Source organism: Ictalurus furcatus, chromosome 8, assembly GCF_023375685.1.
Source record: "Ictalurus furcatus strain D&B chromosome 8, Billie_1.0, whole genome shotgun sequence".
In the NCBI taxonomy this organism is placed as follows: domain Eukaryota; kingdom Metazoa; phylum Chordata; class Actinopteri; order Siluriformes; family Ictaluridae; genus Ictalurus; species Ictalurus furcatus.
The window spans coordinates 30,903,050-30,922,952 of record NC_071262.1 but is presented as its reverse complement, the minus strand read 5'-3'; the positions used below and the strand labels follow the sequence as shown (position 1 = coordinate 30,922,952).

Sequence of the window (19,903 nt, the reverse complement as noted above, 5' to 3'; positions counted from 1 at the left end):
TTTAAATACAATAATACGGCACATTAACGTACAGAGAAACTCATTTTAATAATGATACTTTAATAAAAATAATATTCAATATTAATATTTTATTCAGTAGAGAAGTAAATATGTATTTACACCATCCAAGAAGTCTCCTTTAGAAATTTGGTAAAATTAAATAAAATTTTTAAACAATCTTTTTATTACTTTGATTCTTAAAATAATTTAGTTTTTACCCAAAAATTGAAAATCTATTTAAAAAATAAAAATGTAAAATATGTATTCAGGAAATTTTAAAGCCTTTCAGAAACTGGGGGAAATAAGTCGTAATAAGTTGTATGTAAATATAATGTACGTGCTTGAAGAATGTAAAGATTTTTATAAATGTAATGAAGTGGGGTTTTTTTATTTCCACTATTTAATTAATTGGACCCAAAGAAAGCAGATCCAACATAAAAGAAAAGAAATGGCTTACATTTGCATATTTAAATGGAATGTTTAATAAAATGATCCACGGTGCTGGATGTAACTGTGTGTGAAGACATGCGAGCAGCTGATTGGTTCACGGGCTTTTCTCCGCCCACTGGAAGAACTCGCACTGTTTCCCCTGTTTCAGAGGACAAACGTAGAAGCGCCGCCCGTTATTCGGCCCCAGTTTGAGGACGGTTCTCATCAGAGAGCGTTTACCGTGATGACACGTGGGGAAGTGCAGGTCGGCCCACTGCCACGACACAGGACACAAACGTTCAGTACGAGAAAATACGTCAACACTTCCTCTAATCATCACTACTCATGAGGAAAAGTAAAACAATTAACATACATCTCAGCATTATTTATTTATTTCTGATCGGATTTGCTCTTTAAAATGTTTGATTGGTGCGCTCTCCGTCTCAGTGGCTCTTAAAGCTCAGGTTATTATTTTCATTTTATTTGAATAAAAACCTGAAGAGTAATTATTGCTGTAGTTATGTAAAGAGTACGATAAACTTTCTGAGGTAAACGCTGCTCTGGAACGACTTTTAGACTTTTTTCTCCACAGTACAAAACCTTGCTGAACTTCGGTATCTTTGCTTGTATTTTTCTCATTTGTTAGTCGCTTTGGATAAACGCGTCTGCTAAGTGAATAAATGTAAATCTCTAACGGGACAAACACTAAATAAACTCCACCATTAGGAGGCGCTGAAGAGTCCGCTACATTCCTGTTCCTTATGCGAGCAGAAGATAAATATATATTTGATTTTTCTTCAAGAATTCTTTCCTTTATTCATCATTTATGCTTTTTTTCTTTTATTTAAATAAATCAAACTTTTTGTTTTTTTACCTCAAAGAAGTTACACTGCGAGCCTCGGGGAAGTGCGCAAGTGTAGAAGTGCCTGCCCTTATTCTCTCCCTCTTTAGTGACCACCCTGAGGATGCTGGGACGGCGGTGAGTGGTGCAGCAAGGGATTGTGGGTAGTGATGTAGTGCTACTGCTGGAATGAGACAAAGTCAAAGCAGATTTGTTTTAAAAGCTAGAGATAGCAGGAAGTAGTGCACACTACATGCGGTTTAAGCAGGGCCTCACCTCGAAGCGGGCGGGTTTTTATCCTGCACCTCTCCTCCCGTCAGAGGTTCGCTCCCGGTCTTCCTCCTCTTGCTGGGAATGCTGGGAAGTCCAGGTGAGGCTCGTTTGAAGATATGAGTTCGTGCGGGCTGTGTCCCAATCCCAGCAGTGCTGGAGTCACTCCCTAACCCTACGCCACTCCTGCGGTCAGTGGCGTGACTGGGAGGTGGGGCGGGTCCGGAGCCGAGGTCCGACAAGACGAGGGTGGTGTTCCCGAACGCAGCTCTGCGGTGGAGCTTCACTTCCTGCTGCGGTTTGGAGAAAGCGTTGTGAGGGAAGCGGATAAGTGCACTAAAGAAGGGAGGATCCTTCACTGCAGCTGGAGAGAGAGAGAGACTTTTTATGACTTTTATTTTAACCATTCAGGAAGTGTCTGTTGTTTTTACATCAAATAAATAGAATTCCTAGATACCTACTTAAATAAATAAATAGTTAAATGCTTAAATAAGGAGTAAATACGTACACAAACATGTAATTATTAGAAATCCATCGTTTGCTTTAAAAAGTTAAGTAAAACCTTATTGTACAACAAGCTTCACATAAGAGCATAAATATCACCTATACAACATTCCATTTAAGAGCAAGTGCTTCTGTTAAAAGGTTTAAGTGAATGATAATTAACTGCCCCAGAACCTCACACACACCCCCCCCCCAACCTCACACACGCCCTGAGAATAGGGGCGGGAACTGAGATCTGATTGGCTACACTGAGAACGGGGCGGTAACTGAGATCTGATTAGTTACACTGAGAATAGGGGCGGGAACTGAGGTCTGATTGGCAACACTGAGAATGGGGCGGAAACTAAGATCTGACTGGCTACACTGAGAATAGGGGCGGGAACTGAGATATGATTGGTAACACTGAGAATAGGGGCGGGAACTGAGATCTGATTGGTAACACTGAGAATGCACTGAGAATAGGGGCGGGAACTGAGATCTGATTGGCAACACTGAGAATGGGGCGGGAACTAAGTTCTGATTGGCTACACTGAGAATAGGGGCGGGAACTGAGATCTGCTAGGTTACAGAGAGAATTGTGTTGTTTTTCTTCTGAATTGTTCTGAGACTCACCCAGCGGTCGAGGACTCATACACGCTTCACAGAACTTGGTGATTGGTCGGTTAATCAGAGTGCAAAGGTCACATGACCACTCTTCTTCCTCTTTTGTGGCAACGTGGTCGACGTCCTGCACGGATCTCTGACTCGTCCATCTCAGTAACGTGTTCAGGCCGGGGAGTTTACTGTTACACCACAGAGCATCACGTGAGCAGCGTGTGTGTGTGTGTGTGTGTGTGTGTAGAATGTAACGCTGTAACAGGGAGTAAGGAGCCATTCTGAAGAGAGAAAGTCTCACCTGATGTCGATTTCAGTCGGATCTTCAGTCTGGCAGCGCGAGCAGAAGTACGTCATCCTGTTATCGTTCCCTAAGCGGCACACGGTGACGGCACCACTGCACTGACCACAGCTGGAGCGCTTATACACCCTACAGTGCTTACAGACCGCCGAGCCCCTTTTAACACACTGACACAGAGCAATAAAGACTTTAAACATCTGCTGGTTGCTACGACGACGGATCAGGAATTATTCAGCGTGGACAACATCACGCAAACCTTGCTGCGGTTTTAAATAAGGTTTATGTGAAAAGAATCCGATCTTGCCATGCAATAAATCTCATACAACGTGGTGCGATTAGTGCGTGAGGAGCGGTTTCCACAGGGTTTTCCAGAACATACGCAGGAAATGACGTCACCTGATAAAAGAGCAGCGTGAAGTCCCGCGTCATTTTCACCAGATGCCGGACGAGTTCAGGCTTCAGACGATTCACCTGCGAACACACGAGCTTATAACTTTAATCCGCTGTAAGTACAGGAACAGTTCACACGGCGCAATGACATCATCAGGACGATCCGATACGACGCGAAGGAAAGATTTCATCTTCCTTTTATATACATGTTGGGATTTCTGTAAACTCTTAAAAACTCGATATGAATAAAAATCTTACTGAAATACACACTCCGGTTTCATCATCTACACACAACACACACTCCGGTTTCATCATCATCTACACACAACACACACTCCGGTTTCATCATCATCTACACACAACACACACTCCGGTTTCATCATCATCTACACACAACACACACTCCGGTTTCATCATCTACACACAACACACACTCCGGTTTCATCATCTACACACAACACACACTCCGGTTTCATCATCATCTACACACAACACACACTCCGGTTTCATCATCATCTACACACAACACACACTCCGGTTTCATCATCATCTACACACAACACACACTCCGGTTTCATCATCATCTACACACAACACACACTCCGGTTTCATCATCATCTACACACAACACACACTCCGGTTTCATCATCATCTACACACAACACACACTCCGGTTTCATCATCATCTACACACAACACACACTCCGGTTTCATCATCATCTACACACAACACACACTCCGGTTTCATCATCATCTACACACAACACACACTCCGGTTTCATCATCATCTACACACAACACACACTCCGGTTTCATCATCTACACACAACACACACTCCGGTTTCATCATCTACACACAACACACACTCCGGTTTCATCATCATCTACACACAACACACACTCCGGTTTCATCATCTACACACAACACACACTCCGGTTTCATCATCTACACACAACACACACTCCGGTTTCATCATCATCTACACACAACACACACTCCGGTTTCATCATCTACACACAACACACACTCCGGTTTCATCATCTACACACAACACACACTCCGGTTTCATCATCTACACACAACACACACTCCGGTTTCATCATCTACACACAACACACACTCCGGTTTCATCATCTACACACAACACACACTCCGGTTTCATCATCATCTACACACAACACACACTCCGGTTTCATCATCATCTACACACAACACACACTCCGGTTTCATCATCTACACACAACACACACTCCGGTTTCATCATCATCTACACACAACACACACTCCGGTTTCATCATCTACACACAACACACACTCCGGTTTCATCATCTACACACAACACACACTCCGGTTTCATCATCTACACACAACACACACTCCGGTTTCATCATCTACACACAACACACACTCCGGTTTCATCATCTACACACAACACACACTCCGGTTTCATCATCATCTACACACAACACACACTCCGGTTTCATCATCATCTACACACAACACACACTCCGGTTTCATCATCTACACACAACACACACTCCGGTTTCATCATCTACACACAACACACACTCCAGTTTCATCATCATCACCTACACACACTCCAGTTTCATCATCATCACCTACACACACTCCGGTTTCATCATCTACACACAACACACACTCCGGTTTCATCATCTACACACAACACACACTCCGGTTTCATCATCTACACACAACACACACTCCGGTTTCATCATCTACACACAACACACACTCCGGTTTCATCATCTACACACAACACACACTCTGGTTTCATCATCTACACACAACACACACTCCGGTTTCATCATCTACACACAACACACACTCCGGTTTCATCATCTACACACAACACACACTCCGGTTTCATCATCTACACACAACACACACTCCGGTTTCATCATCTACACACAACACACACTCCGGTTTCATCATCTACACACAACACACACTCCAGTTTCATCATCATCATCATCACCTACACACACTCCGGTTTCATCATCTACACACAACACACACTCTGGTTTCATCATCTACACACAACACACACTCCGGTTTCATCATCTACACACAACACACACTCCGGTTTCATCATCTACACACAACACACACTCCAGTTTCATCATCATCATCATCACCTACACACACTCCAGTTTCATCATCTACACACAACACACACTCCGGTTTCATCATCTACACACAACACACACTCCGGTTTCATCATCTACACACAACACACACTCCGGTTTCATCATCATCTACACACAACACACACTCCGGTTTCATCATCTACACACAACACACACTCCGGTTTCATCATCTACACACAACACACACTCCAGTTTCATCATCTACACACAACACACACATTAAAACCTTTGATAAGCTTTATTTCGATAGCGGTACTATAATAAATCATTTTATTTGAATACGACTATAATAACTAATTTTATATTAATGATGCTATAATGAAAAAGTTTATTTTAATAATGCTACAATAATTAGCATTAATACACTGCTATAATAAAGAACAAAAATATAGATATAAATATAATCATTATTATTATTATTATTATTATTATTATTATTATTATTATTATTATTATTCTTAACCTTGACTGCAGGATTAAGCGCAGTGAGGAAAAGCGCTTCGTTCTTGATGATGTTCCCGACTCCGGGTAGAACCGACTGATCCAGCAGAACGTCACACACACTGCGGCCGCTCTCTCTACACACCGCCTCCACCGCACCACACACACTGAAGCTCGGAGAACAGACGTCCAGACTCGCCATGAGACGCACCTTCTCACTGCAGTCCTCAGAGAGTCTACACACACACACACACACACACACACACACACACACACACACCCTGGGGATCAGCAAGTGACTGTAATCTTATCAATTCCATGAACACACGCGTGTTAGCAGCAGTACCGGATTTCAGCAGTGGTGTTGTAGAAGGTCAGCGTGTCTTCAGTGAGTGAGATGATGAGAGTCGGGGGATTTCCTCTGCTGTCGTTCCTCTCCGCTGTGTTTATACGCATGGACCCGTCCATCCCGAAGTGCAGCCTGAGTTACACACGGTGTCAGGAGTGTGAGGCGACACAGTGAGAACAGTTTAAATACCATCATCTCTCCGATTATAAATAATATTCTAAACTCAAAGGAAATGAAGCGCGGTTACACCGCTGCACGGCTGAGTTCTCTAATCTGATTGGTCAGAAGGTGTGCGTTACTTTTATATAACGGCACGGCTCCGACGGTAGTTCTGACTGTAATGACAGGTTTATATTAACCTGCTGGTTCTAATATGTTATCGTTGCTATAGTAACAAGGACTTGTACGGAGATGTTTGGAGAAAAAAAAAAGTTGTCTGTTTTTGCTTCAGCGATGACAAAAAGATCATTCAGGAATAATCCAGAAATAATTCAGAAAACAGGTCAAAAAATCTTCTCAAACTGCAGTGGAATGGAGAGTTACCTTAACGCTCGGCCTCCGAAGTACACGAAGAGTTCTTTACCCAGCGTCTGCACTCCGGTGTACTCACAGCCACCGAAACACTGGAACCGGTCTCCCGGAGCACCGCCACCATGGTTCTGTACACACACACACACACACACACACACACACACACACACACACACACACACACACACACAATTTACAACCTCTTGTTCTCTAAACACTTTGGTCTGCTGGTGGTGTGTCACTGTCACTGTCTTAGAACTATTCCAGAGGGTCAGTGTGTTCTAGAACCGCTACATTGGGTTCACTGCTCCAGAACGTCTACATTACATCCAGTGTTCTAGTACTAGTACAATGGGACATCTTTCTAGAACTGTTACAGTATGTCACGTACAGCAAGTAAATCTGCGTCTAATACACACACACACACACACACACACACACACACACACACACTTTTACCGCGTTTCCTCTAATCTGCAGCACTCTCTGTCCCTTCTTCACTCTGGAGCGGATTTTCTCTCCATGCAGTGTACATCCGGGTCCTTCCACCATCTCCTCTCTTATATATAACGATATTATTTATGAATATAAACCGTATGTGAAACCCGGAAGTGAGCTCAAACAACCCGCCAAACCGCTCAGAGCCGCGCATGCGCACAGTGAAGACCAGCGCCTCAGGAGGGAGCAGGAGGAGATTTTATTTCCGGGGTTGAGATGTGACTGTGATGAGGAGGCGTCGTTTATATTCTTTTATTGATATTATTATAACAATGAGTATTTTTCCGACATAATATAACGTGTAAAAAAAAATAAAATACTTTACTACCGCTTTGTTGTTGTTTTTTTTCAGGTTAAAATGGTAGAAATGTTTGTGTTTTACAGAAAGATGAATATTCCGACTAGTTTTCAGTAGAAATGAAACACCACATGCAAAAACTGAGCATGTAAGAGAATAATAATAATAATAATAATAATAATAATAATAATATAATGTAAATACGTTGTGGAAGTGTATATTTATTATTCCACCTTTTTAAGGAGTGCCAGATATGTCACTTTGCCTCAAATGTAGTGATTTTTATTTTGGCCCAAATAAAATATCTAAAGCCACCCTTCAGTTCCAGCTTTATATTATTGTATAAAATTAACTGAATATAAATAATGACTTAGAAATTATATGTATGATATAAAAATCTACAGGTAGGACTTTTATTTGGCCACAAGATGGCGGTGTAAATGTTGTTATTGCTACAGAGAGTGCGTTTCAACTGACGAATTAAATAAAATAGTTGAAATATTTATTTAGCTTTTTGTCATTAAACTGATTAAAAATATAATTTATAATGTATAGTGAAATCACTCCAAATGTAGTCAATCAGCCATGACCAAGTTTGGTGTCTGATGCTAATGTGGCTAACAAATCAGAATAAAAGCGTATAGCCTCCAGTTCGGCACTATAGCGCTTAGCTAAGCTAAGTCACTATACAGATTTATAAAATATTTATATTATTAAAAATAGATATACAAATCAAATCTGAACTTTATTATACATTCAAATGTCTTTTACGTCTACATCCTCCAGCTTCATGCTTGAGGCGAGTGTGTGATCATTTACACCATGCTAAACTGGAGGCTTACAGTAGATGTTAGCTACATTAGGCTCACAGAGCCTCCATTTTGGGATAAAGGGACATCATGGACATTTTATTTTTGAATGCAAGATGGGTTAAGCACAGAATGACACACTGAACAGATTTTATTTATGTCTAATCTTAACACACATGCGACGTTTGACATTTTAAGCTCCTCTTAGAGTGCCTGCACACACACACACACACACACACACACACAGGACACTAGAGATTTGTACATTTCATTCTGAACAGTGATTTATTAATCCAGAAGGACACTAATATTTTAATGCGTGTGTACTTCCTGTCCTGGAATATGAATTGCACCAGGCTAATGTGTGTGTGTGTGTTTCAGTTCTGCACAGTCTGAAGTCTCCAGATGACTCTGGATGGAAGGAATGGTGTGTTTTTTCCCTTGGCTGTTCTTAGTCCTTCCTCTTTCCTGTCTGAACTTTGCCCACATGTTCCTCCTGTTTGTCTTCCTGTAACTACGACATCATTTCCTTTAAGAACCTTTACCGGACATGTAAAAGCAAAGGCTTGACTTTGTTTGTTTATGGTGAGAAGAGTTTATTCAGCGAACCCACAGTTCAAGGCTAATGTGATGGTTCACTTATGAGGAATATATGAGAGATATTTCTTCACTTAACACCTGATTTCACTCGTTGTTAAACCTTTGAAGAAATCAAAATAAACATTTGCAGTGTCGTGACCTTTCTGGACCAGAGTTTGACCTCAGTGACCTCTAACAATGTCTGATTCAGCAGGTTAGTCCTGGTATTAATGTCTCTCCATCGCACTAATAATAGACACGGATAGGGGCGGGGCCTAAAGTCTGAAGGCAGAGCTAATAGGTGAGAAGTGATGAGCTAAAAGTTTAGTTCAGATTCATTTGTAAATTTTATGAGACATTTATCATAAACTTAATTCTTATTTCTTCTTCTTCTTCTTCTTCTTATTAATTATACACTCATTAGTAGTCATTGTACACTTATTATTCATTTTACATTCATTAATATTCATTTTGCACACTGAAAATAGTACTAGAAATTCTAATTCAAATGTAAATTCTCTGTCACCCTCTCTGTCTGTCTTCATATCATGCATCTGTTCCTTTTTCAGATGGTATTAATGTGTGTGAGTGTGTGATGAGTGTGTGTGTGTGTGTGTGTGATGAGTGTGTGAGTGTGTGATGAGAGTGTGTGTGTGAGTGTGTGATGAGTGTGTGTGTGTGTGTGAGTGGGTGATGAGTGTGTGTGTGTGTGTGAGTGTGTGATGAATGTGTGTGTGTGAGTGTGTGATGAGTGTGATGTGTGTGTGTGTGTGTGTGATGAGTGTGTGTGTGTGAGAGTGTGTGATGAGAGTGTGATGAGTGTGTGTGTGTGTGTGTGTGTGAGTGTGTGTGTGAGTGTGATGAGTGTGTGTGTGTGTGATGAGTGTGTGTGTGTGTGTGTGTGTGTGTGTGAGTGTGTGATGAATGTGTGTGTGTGTGTGTGTGTTTGAGTGTGTGTGATGAGTGTGATGTGTGTGTGTGTGTGTTTGAGTGTGTGTGATGAGTGTGATTTGTGTGTGTGTGTGTGTGTGTGATGAGTGTGTGTGTGTGTGTGTGTGTGTGAGTGTGTGATGAATGTGTGTGGGTGAGTGTGTGTGTTTGAGTGTGTGTGATGAGTGTGATGTGTGTGTGTGTGTTTGAGTGTGTGATGAATGTGTGTGGGTGAGTGTGTGATGAGTGTGATGTGTGTGTGTGTGTGTGTGTTTGAGTGTGTGTGATGAGTGTGATGTGTGTGTGTGTGTGTGTTTGAGTGTGTGTGATGAGTGTGATGTGTGTGTGTGTGTTTGAGTGTGTGTGATGAGTGTGATGTGTGTGTGTGTGTGTGAGTGTGTGTGTTTGAGTGTGTGATGAGAGTGTGTGAAGAGTGTGTGATGTGTTCACACTCGTGTAAAATATCATCACATCACTTTACATCAAAGGACATCATGGAAATGAAGACATGTTTCTGAATTGTTCCAGTCCCACCCTGCCACGCCCCACCCTCCCCTGCCTTATCCTTGCCCCACCCTCCCTTGCTCTTGCCCCGCCCTCTCTCACCTTGCCCCTCCCTCTCTTGGCCTTGCTCCACCTAACCCTAATCCATTTTTCCCTTCCTCTCAATTTATCTTTTCTGTTTCTCACACATTTCCCTGAGACATAAATAGAAGGAGAGAAATAGATGAAGAGAGAAATACAGGTAGAGAGAACGTGAAGGAGAGATAGAAAGAGTAAGAGAGAAATGTTTGGATGAAGGGAGGGAGTGGAAGAGAAACAGTTGAACACATGGCCAGTGATGAAAGAATTAATTCCACACCAAATTTTGCTCTGAAGACTCATCTCATCTCTCTATCCTTTTTCCTCTCTTTATCTCTCTCTCTATCTCACTTCATTAATTTCTTTCTCTCCATTCGGATGTTTCTCTCTGTCTCTCTCTCTCTATCTCTACCTCCATTTCTCTGTCTCTCTGCTAATTAATATCTCTCCCTTTATTTAGCTTCTTGCGCTTCTCCAGTTTCTCCATTCATTTCTTCTTCTTCTCATCTCATTCCATCTTTCCATTGCTCTGTTTCTCCCACTCCCTTTCAGTGTCCCTCCATCTATTTCTCTCTCTCTCTGTTTAACAGAAGAGTCTTTATGGATTGCAGTTTCTCAGCATAATCACTTCACTTCATGGCAAACTATGACCCTGCTTTTCCTTCCGTCCATACCCCCGCACACGCACTCTCATTCTCTCTCTCCCTCTCTCTCTCTCTCTCTCTCTCTCTCGACCCCAGATGAACTTGGTTGCAGTAGGCTGAACCTCTCATTAAATGGTTTTATGTTTCCGTCCTGGTTTTAGCGCCGTTCTGGAGTGCGATGTGTGTGTGTGTGAAATTATTTCATCAGAAGTACACTGATATTTTACATGAGATTTACATGTACATGTTTTTGGGGAGTTTAATCCCAGAGTGCTCCGGCTAATCTGGGATCTAATCGGAATATATATAATGTCATAAATAGGTACTGATCTATTAATCATCTCTTTTTGTACTGTACATTTACATGAACACACAGGTTTAATAACTATTCATCTGGATTCTAATGTACAAGCTCCGCCTACACAATGTTAGGCCACGCCCCCTACCTGAGTCTGATGCTGAGGAAGAACATGGCTTTGAGATGAATTTTTTAAAGCTCTGTGACATCCTTCTGTTTCATTCTTTGAAGGAAAATGGCAGATGAATATCGCTACACATTTATCTCATAAAGAATGCAAACACCACACCATCCATCCTCCTGCCACACTGATATTATTCATTTCTTATATTATGTAGAATATTCATTTATTATATTCATTTATCAAATAATATTTCTCCCTATGTTATCCACCCTTACTGCATGAGTTCAACCTCAGTGTGTGTGTGTGTGTGTGTGTGTGTGTATGTGTGTGTGTATGTGTATGTGTGTGTGCTCAGAAGTGTAGAGCTTCAGATTAGAAATGGCCATGCATTCCTTCCTCTGTGCCACAACACCCAGAGAATTATACACAACACCTCTCTCTCTCTCTCTCTCACACAGACACACACACACACACACACACACACACACACACACACACACACACACACACACACACATACACTAAGGAAGCTGTGTGAAGCTGCTTTATGAGACAAAAATGGAAGGAATGAAAACAGTGACGACCACAAGACAACGATTTTGTGATTAAAATCTTTGGAAGATTTTTCTCCAGTGTGTGGCGTGTTAAAGCCTGAAGAGGACTAGTGTGAGAGACCAGTGTGTGTGTTTGTGTGTGTGTGTATGTGTGTGTGTGTGTGTGTGTGTTTCTCATGGGGTTTTCCTGTAGAGGAAAAGACAATCTGCATGTGAAAACAACACTCAGGGCCTCAGGCTCACAGCCAGGTCTCTGTGTGTGTGTGTGTGTGTGTGTGTGTGTGTGTGTGTGTGTGTGTGTGTGTGTATGAGAAGGATAGAGAGATGCAGATTCTCAGAAATATTTGGGGATTTGCACAGCTGTAAGCACTGACAGTTCAATATGAGGAGCTTAACTCTCCCTCCATTTTCCTTTCTCTCTCTCTCCCTCTCTCTCTCTCTCTGTCTCTCTCTCTCTCCCCCTCTCTCTCTCTCTGAGAGAAGAAAAAATCACATCATCAATATCACAGAACTGACTTATCTTCTAGAACTAGATCTTTGGATGATGCAACCTCCTGAAATATGTCCCGGGGTCAGCATGTTCAGCATGTTCAGGTAACAGGGTTGAGAATGAATGTTATCTAAAATGTAAATTTTTCATGAGCTATAACGGACGACTCGAGGAAAAGGATGTTTTAAGCACGAGATGTTAAATCAATTCACACAATAATGCAAAAATAACACTTTCTGAAGCTTTTGAAGTGCTGTAATGAATACGTCTGAAGGTAAATTGGAGTTATTCATAAAGTGTAATAACTGTTCATAAATATTTAGATCAATGTGTACATTTCCCTGTGAATGCATTATGAATATGAACTTCAGAGAAAGTGTTACTTAATGTTTTATTTATTTATTTATAAATCTCAGAAAAAAATCAACAGGTTTAAAAACTATTAATCTGGCAACACGGTTTAATGACATGAAGACATGAGCTAATTATTCTCTTTCTCTCTGCTCCACAGGAATGCAGCTTCAACATTGTGTGTGTGTGTGTGTGTTCTGTATAGCTGGTGGTCAGCAGTGTGTTTAGTGAGTCATTGTGCTAAATTTGGGGTCAAAGGTTAACCCTATATCAAAGTGTTAGATTAGGAGAACACTCGTCCTGTGGTCCACTTGTTAGCTAAATATAGAAGAACAGCAGGAGGTGACTTTTTGAAAGAAAAAACAAAAGTGTTTCAGACACAGAGCATCACAGCTTGCTGCGTATGGAGCTGCGTAGCTGCAGAGCGGTCAGAGTGTCCATGCCGACCCCCTGTACACCTCCGAAATCTCCTACAATGGGCATCAGAACTGCACCATGGAGCAGTGGAAGAAGGTGGCCTGGTCTGATGAGTCACGTTTTCCTTTACATCATGTGGAGAACCGGGTGCAGATACCACAGCACGCTTTCAGAGGTCTTGTGGAGTCCATGCCTCGACGGGTCAGAGCTGCTTTGGGGGCACAAGGGCGACCCACGCAATATAACGCAGGTGGTTTTAATGTTATGGCTGATCGGTGTAAATAAAATTAAACAATATTGAAGATAATAGTAATTTAAAAGAAAATCCCTTCTAGCTGTTCCTAAACACAAACATTCTCTCACATCCTTCTTGGAAAAGAAAGTCTAGAATTCTGTTCCTATAATTCCCCAAATGTACCCTTGAGGATCAATAAAGCACATCCATCTATTTCAATCGGTTTTATTTTTATAAAACATAAAAATAAAGTAATCTGTGATGTAAAGGTTATAAACTATCATGACTGGAATATTGTATATTGAGACACACTAAATGAGAGCCTTGGAGAATTTCCCCCAGTGTTTATTTGGGAATAACAGAGCTCAGGACTTTGAGGACTGTGTGTAATTACAGCGTGGGTTCAGTCCAGTCCAGTCCCGTCCGTCCTGCTGAATGTTCCAGTAACCTCACTGAGAACTGAAATCTGCTTCCTGTGCAGCAATGCTGCGAGTGCGAACGTGGAGACAGTGTGTGTACTTCAGTGTGTAAATCAGTGTGTGAATCAGATGCTGTATGAGTTTAGAACGTTCAAAATCGCCGGACCTGCATGCCCAAAGTCTACAATTAAAGTCTACCATTTTGTGCCTGATGTCTCCGGACCTTCACAGACCTCCACAGACCTTCATGCTAGCAGTACAGGCGTCTTTCTCCCTCGTAGCATCACAGATTGATGGATGGTTTCAGCTGACGTCGTAAAGCAGCAGGTTATATTTACAAAGTGTTTATTTCAGTGCTGCAGCCTTCAGCCGCTCGGTTTGTGTTAAAGCTGTGTGTAAATCAGTGTGAAGGACGGCAGATAGACAAAACACACACACACACACACACACACACACACACACACACACATAACTGAATTACGGCTGGGTGATATAATGGTATGTCGATATTGTGATAAAATGTATTACACTATGCTTTTCTGGAATATTGTGGATATCAGGATCTATCTGTCCATCATTAGAAGCTGACTGGCAGTTGATGTGCCGTTTAAAAAACACACTATATATAAAGATGTTTGCATTTCTCCTTCTTTCAGTAGAATATATAATTTTATAAATAAAAAGGGTTAGCAGCCCTAACCCTAGGTTAGCAAATTTATTTTAATGCAACACTTAAGTGTATTGCTGTGCGATTGTTCACAAACCTACACTAGATGATGATGATGCGTATCGAGTGATGTCATAGCGCTGACTCCTGAACTGAATACAAATAACTCCTATGATGAATTCAGAATGAACAGATTTTGGGTTCTAAAGGGACACAAACACAGATATTAATAAGAGATGCAGTTTGTTCTCCTTCTTTTAATTTTTTTTTTAAGGAAAGCGTGCCAGAAAGGTTCAGAGGGTGTGGCTGAGACTCTAGAGGTGTGTATCAGGACTGGATCCCGTGGAGTGCTGACGCTGCTGACGTTTCCTACATCTGAAGTGTTTGCCAGTGTTTCTGGGGGTGCTTCTGGTTTAGGCCACACCCACTTTGGGTTTAAATCCCAATACAGACACAGAGATACAGACGTTGCGTTACACCTCTACAAAGCCCTCCAAGCCCTCACAGCTCCACAGCCAAATCAAAGAAGACACGTCTCACGTAATCCAGTACTTTTAAGGTAAAAAACTTTTATTTTTGGCCAAAAATGTTCCTTTAGAAATGGACATGAAACGATGATAACGATGATGTAATCAGTGTTCCGATGACATCAGACGCTCAGGAACATGACTGCATAACTGTGTAGCTACACTGGTGTGATTACTGAACGTTAATTAAAATAATAATAAATTAATTATGGAAAACGTGTCCCGCGTTTGTTTACGAGTTCATGGCGACGACGTTGAGGCCGTGAGCGTTGATGTAGCGCAGTAAGACTCTCGCGCGTCCCTCGATGACGTCGATGAGCTTGTCGATGCCTCGGCGTCCTCCCTGATTCTCCCAGAACTGTTCATCCACAAACAGAGACTGCAGGAGGTTCTGTCTGAGACGCTGAGAGCGCAACACACTCACTGCTACCTCTGGGAGTCTGACACACACACACACACACACACACACACACACACACACACACACACACACAGAGTACAAAGTCTGAATTATTGCAGAGTTAAACTTAAACTTCATTTCTGCTCTTCAAGTATAAAGTGGGCGGGGCTAAGCACAGGTAAAAGTTTGCATAAACTCCTCCCTCGCCAATCACGAAGCTGATGTCACTCATCCTGCCCTCACCTGTCAATCAAGTGTGCTCGTTAGAATACTAGACCACGCCCATTAGGACCCCACACTCGATGAGATCAGAATCTTTTTTCAGTGTTTTATCAAATTTACGTCTCGTTTTTTTTTCCTTCAGTCAGACTTTGCTAAATGTTTAACACACTTGAGTTCGGTACAAAAACATTTCACACTCTTCTCAGGTCAAACACTCACTCTTTGATTCCCTCGAGCAGTTTAAAGTCGAGGTTTTCTTCGTCCCGGTCGAAGAAGGCGTTGTTGTTGACGTAGACGAGGCGTCTCGGGTCGTTCTTGCGATGGACGATGTGTGAAAGCTCGAGGTTGTCCACATTACCGCACTCTCTGTGATAGCCGAGCTGGACGCAGCTGTCCTGTGGGCGTGGCCTGAAACCACAGCAGTTCCTGTCGAACCGCTGGTGATTCTGAAACCAAGAAAATACCCGGCTACGTTCTTTTGGAACAAATCATAACACACTACAACACCTAATGCAGTATTGGGGCGAGTATCAGTGCGTTTAGAACACTGATCTAACCCACCGAACCCGTAAGAGTCCTTTACGATATGGATCTCTGTTGTAGGGTTCTACTGTACATAAAACCTTTCAGGGTTCCCACAGAGGGATACCTGAAAAACTAAACATCGTGGTGCTTGGTACACTCTTAGTGAAAAGGTTCTACAAGGGTTCCATAATGGAGAATTAATGGTTATTAGCTTTAAAAAAAAAAAAATCTTGAAAACCTTTTTGATGGTGTAAACTCTGTGCAAGGGTTCTACATAAATCCTTTAAGGGTTCCCCTAAAAGAACAACCAAAAAACTAAACTATCTTGGCACACTTTCTTCACTAAACAATTAGGTGTTCTGACCTTTCAAACCATGGAACCCTTTATTTGGTGAACACTCGGTGGTAGGGTTCGACAATAAACCTTTAAGGGTTCCCCAGGAGGAACAACTGAAGAACTAGTCCTAGTACTTGGTACACTCTTAGAAAAATGGTTGTCTTGGAGAGCTTGGAATACATTCTGATATAGAAACACTTTGTTATAGGGTTCTGCAAGGGTTCCACAGACAGAGAAACAAAGAACCCTTAAGGGTTCCAAAAAAAATGTTTCAACACTGAACTCATTGTAAGAATTGGCTAACATTTCTTTTTCCTTTTACAAACGTTGTAGTATTTATAAATGTTGAGTAGCATAAACAGATTTGTCGTCAACTTATTCGTAAGGAAAAAATATGAATAAAAAGAGTTATTGTGACGCGTGTGGAGAATTATAAAAACGCTTTAGTAGCGTGATATTCAACATATCCTCCAGCCCTCAAAACAAAACAGAATTAATATCCAATCAGCTGCACAAGTGACTCCACCCCCTCATGTAGAAGCTCCACCCCCAAACTGTGACAGACATTAACCTGCATACCTGCAGCAGGAAGTCAAACAGCGTCACTCTGCTCCACTCGTGGTGATGGAGGCTGCTGCAGCTCCACTCGGGTTTCGGGACGCCATGCTGCCAGCACCTGTACTGTAACGACGTCTGATACGAGCTCCACCTCAGAGAACCCGATCTCGACTCGGGTACCGGAACAACAGACGGGTCGTACAGGGTCACGGGACACAACTGACCATCTGAAATAACACGCTGTAGTGATGATTTATATCGTTCAACAACACGGTCATCACCACAATCTAGTATATATTATAGAACAGTGCTGTTGAATCCTGGGTTCTATTTGTTACAGGTTTATATTAATACGCTCAATCTAATACGTTGTCGTTTCCACAGCGACGGCTCATTCCCAGGGACGTGTACAGAGGACGCTCAGCTGATAAAAAGATGAAAACAAATCGTTGATATTTTGTGAGGAGACGTTATTATTGTTTTTCTGTAAGTTGTATGGAAGGAGTCTCCAGTGTCAGCGCTGCGCAACAGTCAGAGGCGTAGCTGTAGCTGTAGGACAGGAGTTTACGCTTCTTTGCGGTTTCTCAGTAACATGACGGGCTACGTTTTCTTTCTTCAAGTCATAAACTCCAAGAGAGAGAAAGATACCGGCGACGGAACGACTGTTTATAGCTGCTACAACAAACGTTAAACGCAACTATGAACAGAAATTTTATTTTTTATTTTTTTTTATTACAAGTTGTTGTCCTTTAAATAAATAAATAAATAAATAAATAAATAAATAAAATATATATATTTTGCAACTGCTTTGGTAGAAGAGGAATAAAACGCTCAACATGTTCAAAACGCACACCCTTATAGCACACCCTTATAGTCAGGAACAGGTGCTAAAATAAACAGTCCTGAATCTAGGGCTTCAGCTGTGAAGCTAATGTAAAGGGAGACGTCACTGTGGGATATTACATAAATAATAAAATAAGTAATTAACGTCCTCTTTAATGTCAGTACTCGTGCTGTAAAACTATAAAATACAACACTGATTCCCAACATGCGAATTAGGAGTACATTAGTGTACGAGTGAGGAGATGAACTGCGACGTACCCAGAGCGTGGAACCTCCTGCTGATGGCCACTGAACTCCGATTGAGCCTTAAAACCCGATCCAGGTGGAAAGCGAACACTTCGCTCATGTCCTCAGGTCCCTTAATGACTCCACATCGTCCATCACACTCTCCTGCATGGTCTGAGCTCCGATTAAACCCACTCACACTCTTAAACAGGAGCGCGGGAGGAGCATTCTCCGGCTCGAGAACTTCCACACGGCCAATTTTGCACTTGGAGAGGAAGCGCATGGTTTCTATATCAGCTTGGCTGAACCACGGTGGAGATTTTTGACTGTAGATCCGGATGGAGCTTCCATCGTCATCATCGAGCTGTCCTGGTTTATAAAGTGAATGGAGAACCTTCCTCCACGGGTCTGTAGATTCAACACGCTTCAACGTTTCTTCTCCACGATGGCGGGCTGCGTCTCGACTCTGGTTCTCCACGTTCCTTACCTTCTTCCTGCGTGATTTGGGGCGCAGCGTCGCTCTCAGGATGGCCGGTTTGTGTCTTTTGGACTTCAGGGTGATGTAGACCACATTGGAGCGCGTTGGAGATGTAGATCCTGGAATCCTTTCCAAAATCCATCTCCTGCCCTCGGTCGGGTTTCGGTCATGATCTCCACTGTCGATCCACAACTCCAAGCAGAAGAGGTAGAGCAAGCAGGCGAAGGCGAGGAGTAAAGCTCTCCTGGACCTGGAGGACCTCCAGCAGGATCTTAGAACCCTCCAAAAGGACAAGCAGGTCAGACGGAGGAGTGTGCGCGCGCTCCTACCAGGACGGATCAGATGTTTCTCCATCAGGATGTGAAGGTGTGAAGGTTATCTCCACATGGTTTCTTGTTTCATTTCCGGCGCGCTGAAGCCTGGAACCGGACAGCTCGAGTCCAGAGATGGTGAATAAACCAAGCTCCTTAATTTCCTGAATGTTTATTATAATAAAAAATACCGAGATCTAGAAATAATTAATGAAGATTTAATGTCGCGTCAAAATCCGAAAATTGCGCTAAATGGATGACGCACGTGAAATCTCCATTGCGTTTTGATGTAAAATGAGATCCGACACACTCATTCTCAATCTCTCTGCTCTTCACCTCCATCTACAGACACCGCAGACTCCAATTAGCAGTAATTTTTTTTTCTTTTCCCGACATCACCACCTCCGCGTCCTTAAAGCGCACAGCAGCGCACAGCAGCGCACTAAATACTGAATCAATATACTAAACACTGATCCGACATGAAGTCTAACAAAATAATAAACACCACCCCAAACTCCTGGACTAACACCGGCCCGCGTCTGACTACACTGAGGACAAATGACGCTGAAATCCTTCACACCAAACAGTTCAAACTCCTCGATATTAAAGCGCCACCTGCTGGTCGAAAGCGCGCCCTGGAGAAAATGATTTACTTCATCACTCTGCCTTATTAGGGAAAGATTTTGACCAAGCGCTCATCCCAAGTCATGCTACAATCACGTTAAAGGAAAAATCTGTGGACTTCCGTTTGCTATAATCAGGA

At 42.2% G+C, this 19,903-nt stretch overlaps 2 protein-coding genes across 4 annotated transcripts; both read right to left on the bottom strand.

Moving 5' to 3' along the window:
* Positions 1–28: 28 nt before the first annotated feature.
* Positions 29–7,457, bottom strand: neil3 (nei-like DNA glycosylase 3). 3 transcript variants are annotated; one of them, XM_053632017.1, is made up of 10 exons: positions 7,267–7,457; positions 6,832–6,947; positions 6,286–6,420; positions 5,962–6,175; positions 3,336–3,410; positions 2,940–3,106; positions 2,657–2,826; positions 1,547–1,904; positions 1,304–1,454; positions 29–703 (listed from the first exon to the last, which is right to left on the bottom strand). In XM_053632017.1, the coding sequence occupies exons 1-10, from the start codon at positions 7,369–7,371 to the stop codon at positions 545–547; spliced, it is 1,650 nt and encodes a 549-aa protein (XP_053487992.1). In that variant the 5' UTR covers positions 7,372–7,457; the 3' UTR covers positions 29–544. The 3 variants fall into 3 exon arrangements, with proteins under 3 accessions (XP_053487992.1, XP_053487993.1, XP_053487994.1); XM_053632018.1 differs by having other exon boundaries at positions 7,273–7,457; XM_053632019.1 differs by having other exon boundaries at positions 7,279–7,457.
* Positions 7,458–13,885: 6,428 nt separating this feature from the next.
* On the bottom strand, positions 13,886–19,841 carry gask1b (golgi associated kinase 1B). The gene is made up of 4 exons (XM_053631998.1): positions 18,385–19,841; positions 17,305–17,510; positions 16,083–16,309; positions 13,886–15,681 (listed from the first exon to the last, which is right to left on the bottom strand). Exons 1-4 carry the CDS (start codon positions 19,181–19,183, stop codon positions 15,474–15,476), a joined length of 1,440 nt encoding a protein of 479 aa, XP_053487973.1. The 5' UTR covers positions 19,184–19,841; the 3' UTR covers positions 13,886–15,473.
* Between the last annotated feature and the right edge of the window lie 62 nt (positions 19,842–19,903).

What these genes read in the sequence shown, in the direction of transcription:
- neil3 (XM_053632017.1), bottom strand. Translation starts at nt 7,371, where the DNA reads ATGGTGGAAGGACCCGGATGTACACTGCATGGAGAGAAAATCCGCTCC. An exon ending in AAAAACCCGCCCGCTTCGAG is followed by an intron (nt 1,455 to 1,546) that starts GTGAGGCCCTGC and finishes GTCTCATTCCAG; the next exon opens with CAGTAGCACTACATCACTAC. An exon ending in CGCAGTGTAACTTCTTTGAG is followed by an intron (nt 704 to 1,303) that starts GTAAAAAAACAA and finishes GTGTCGTGGCAG; the next exon opens with TGGGCCGACCTGCACTTCCC.
- gask1b (XM_053631998.1), bottom strand. Translation starts at nt 19,183, where the DNA reads ATGGAGAAACATCTGATCCGTCCTGGTAGGAGCGCGCGCACACTCCTC. An exon ending in CAGGAGGTTCCACGCTCTGG is followed by an intron (nt 17,511 to 18,384) that starts GTACGTCGCAGT and finishes GTGTTATTTCAG; the next exon opens with ATGGTCAGTTGTGTCCCGTG. An exon ending in TGTTTGACTTCCTGCTGCAG is followed by an intron (nt 16,310 to 17,304) that starts GTATGCAGGTTA and finishes TCTTGGTTTCAG; the next exon opens with AATCACCAGCGGTTCGACAG.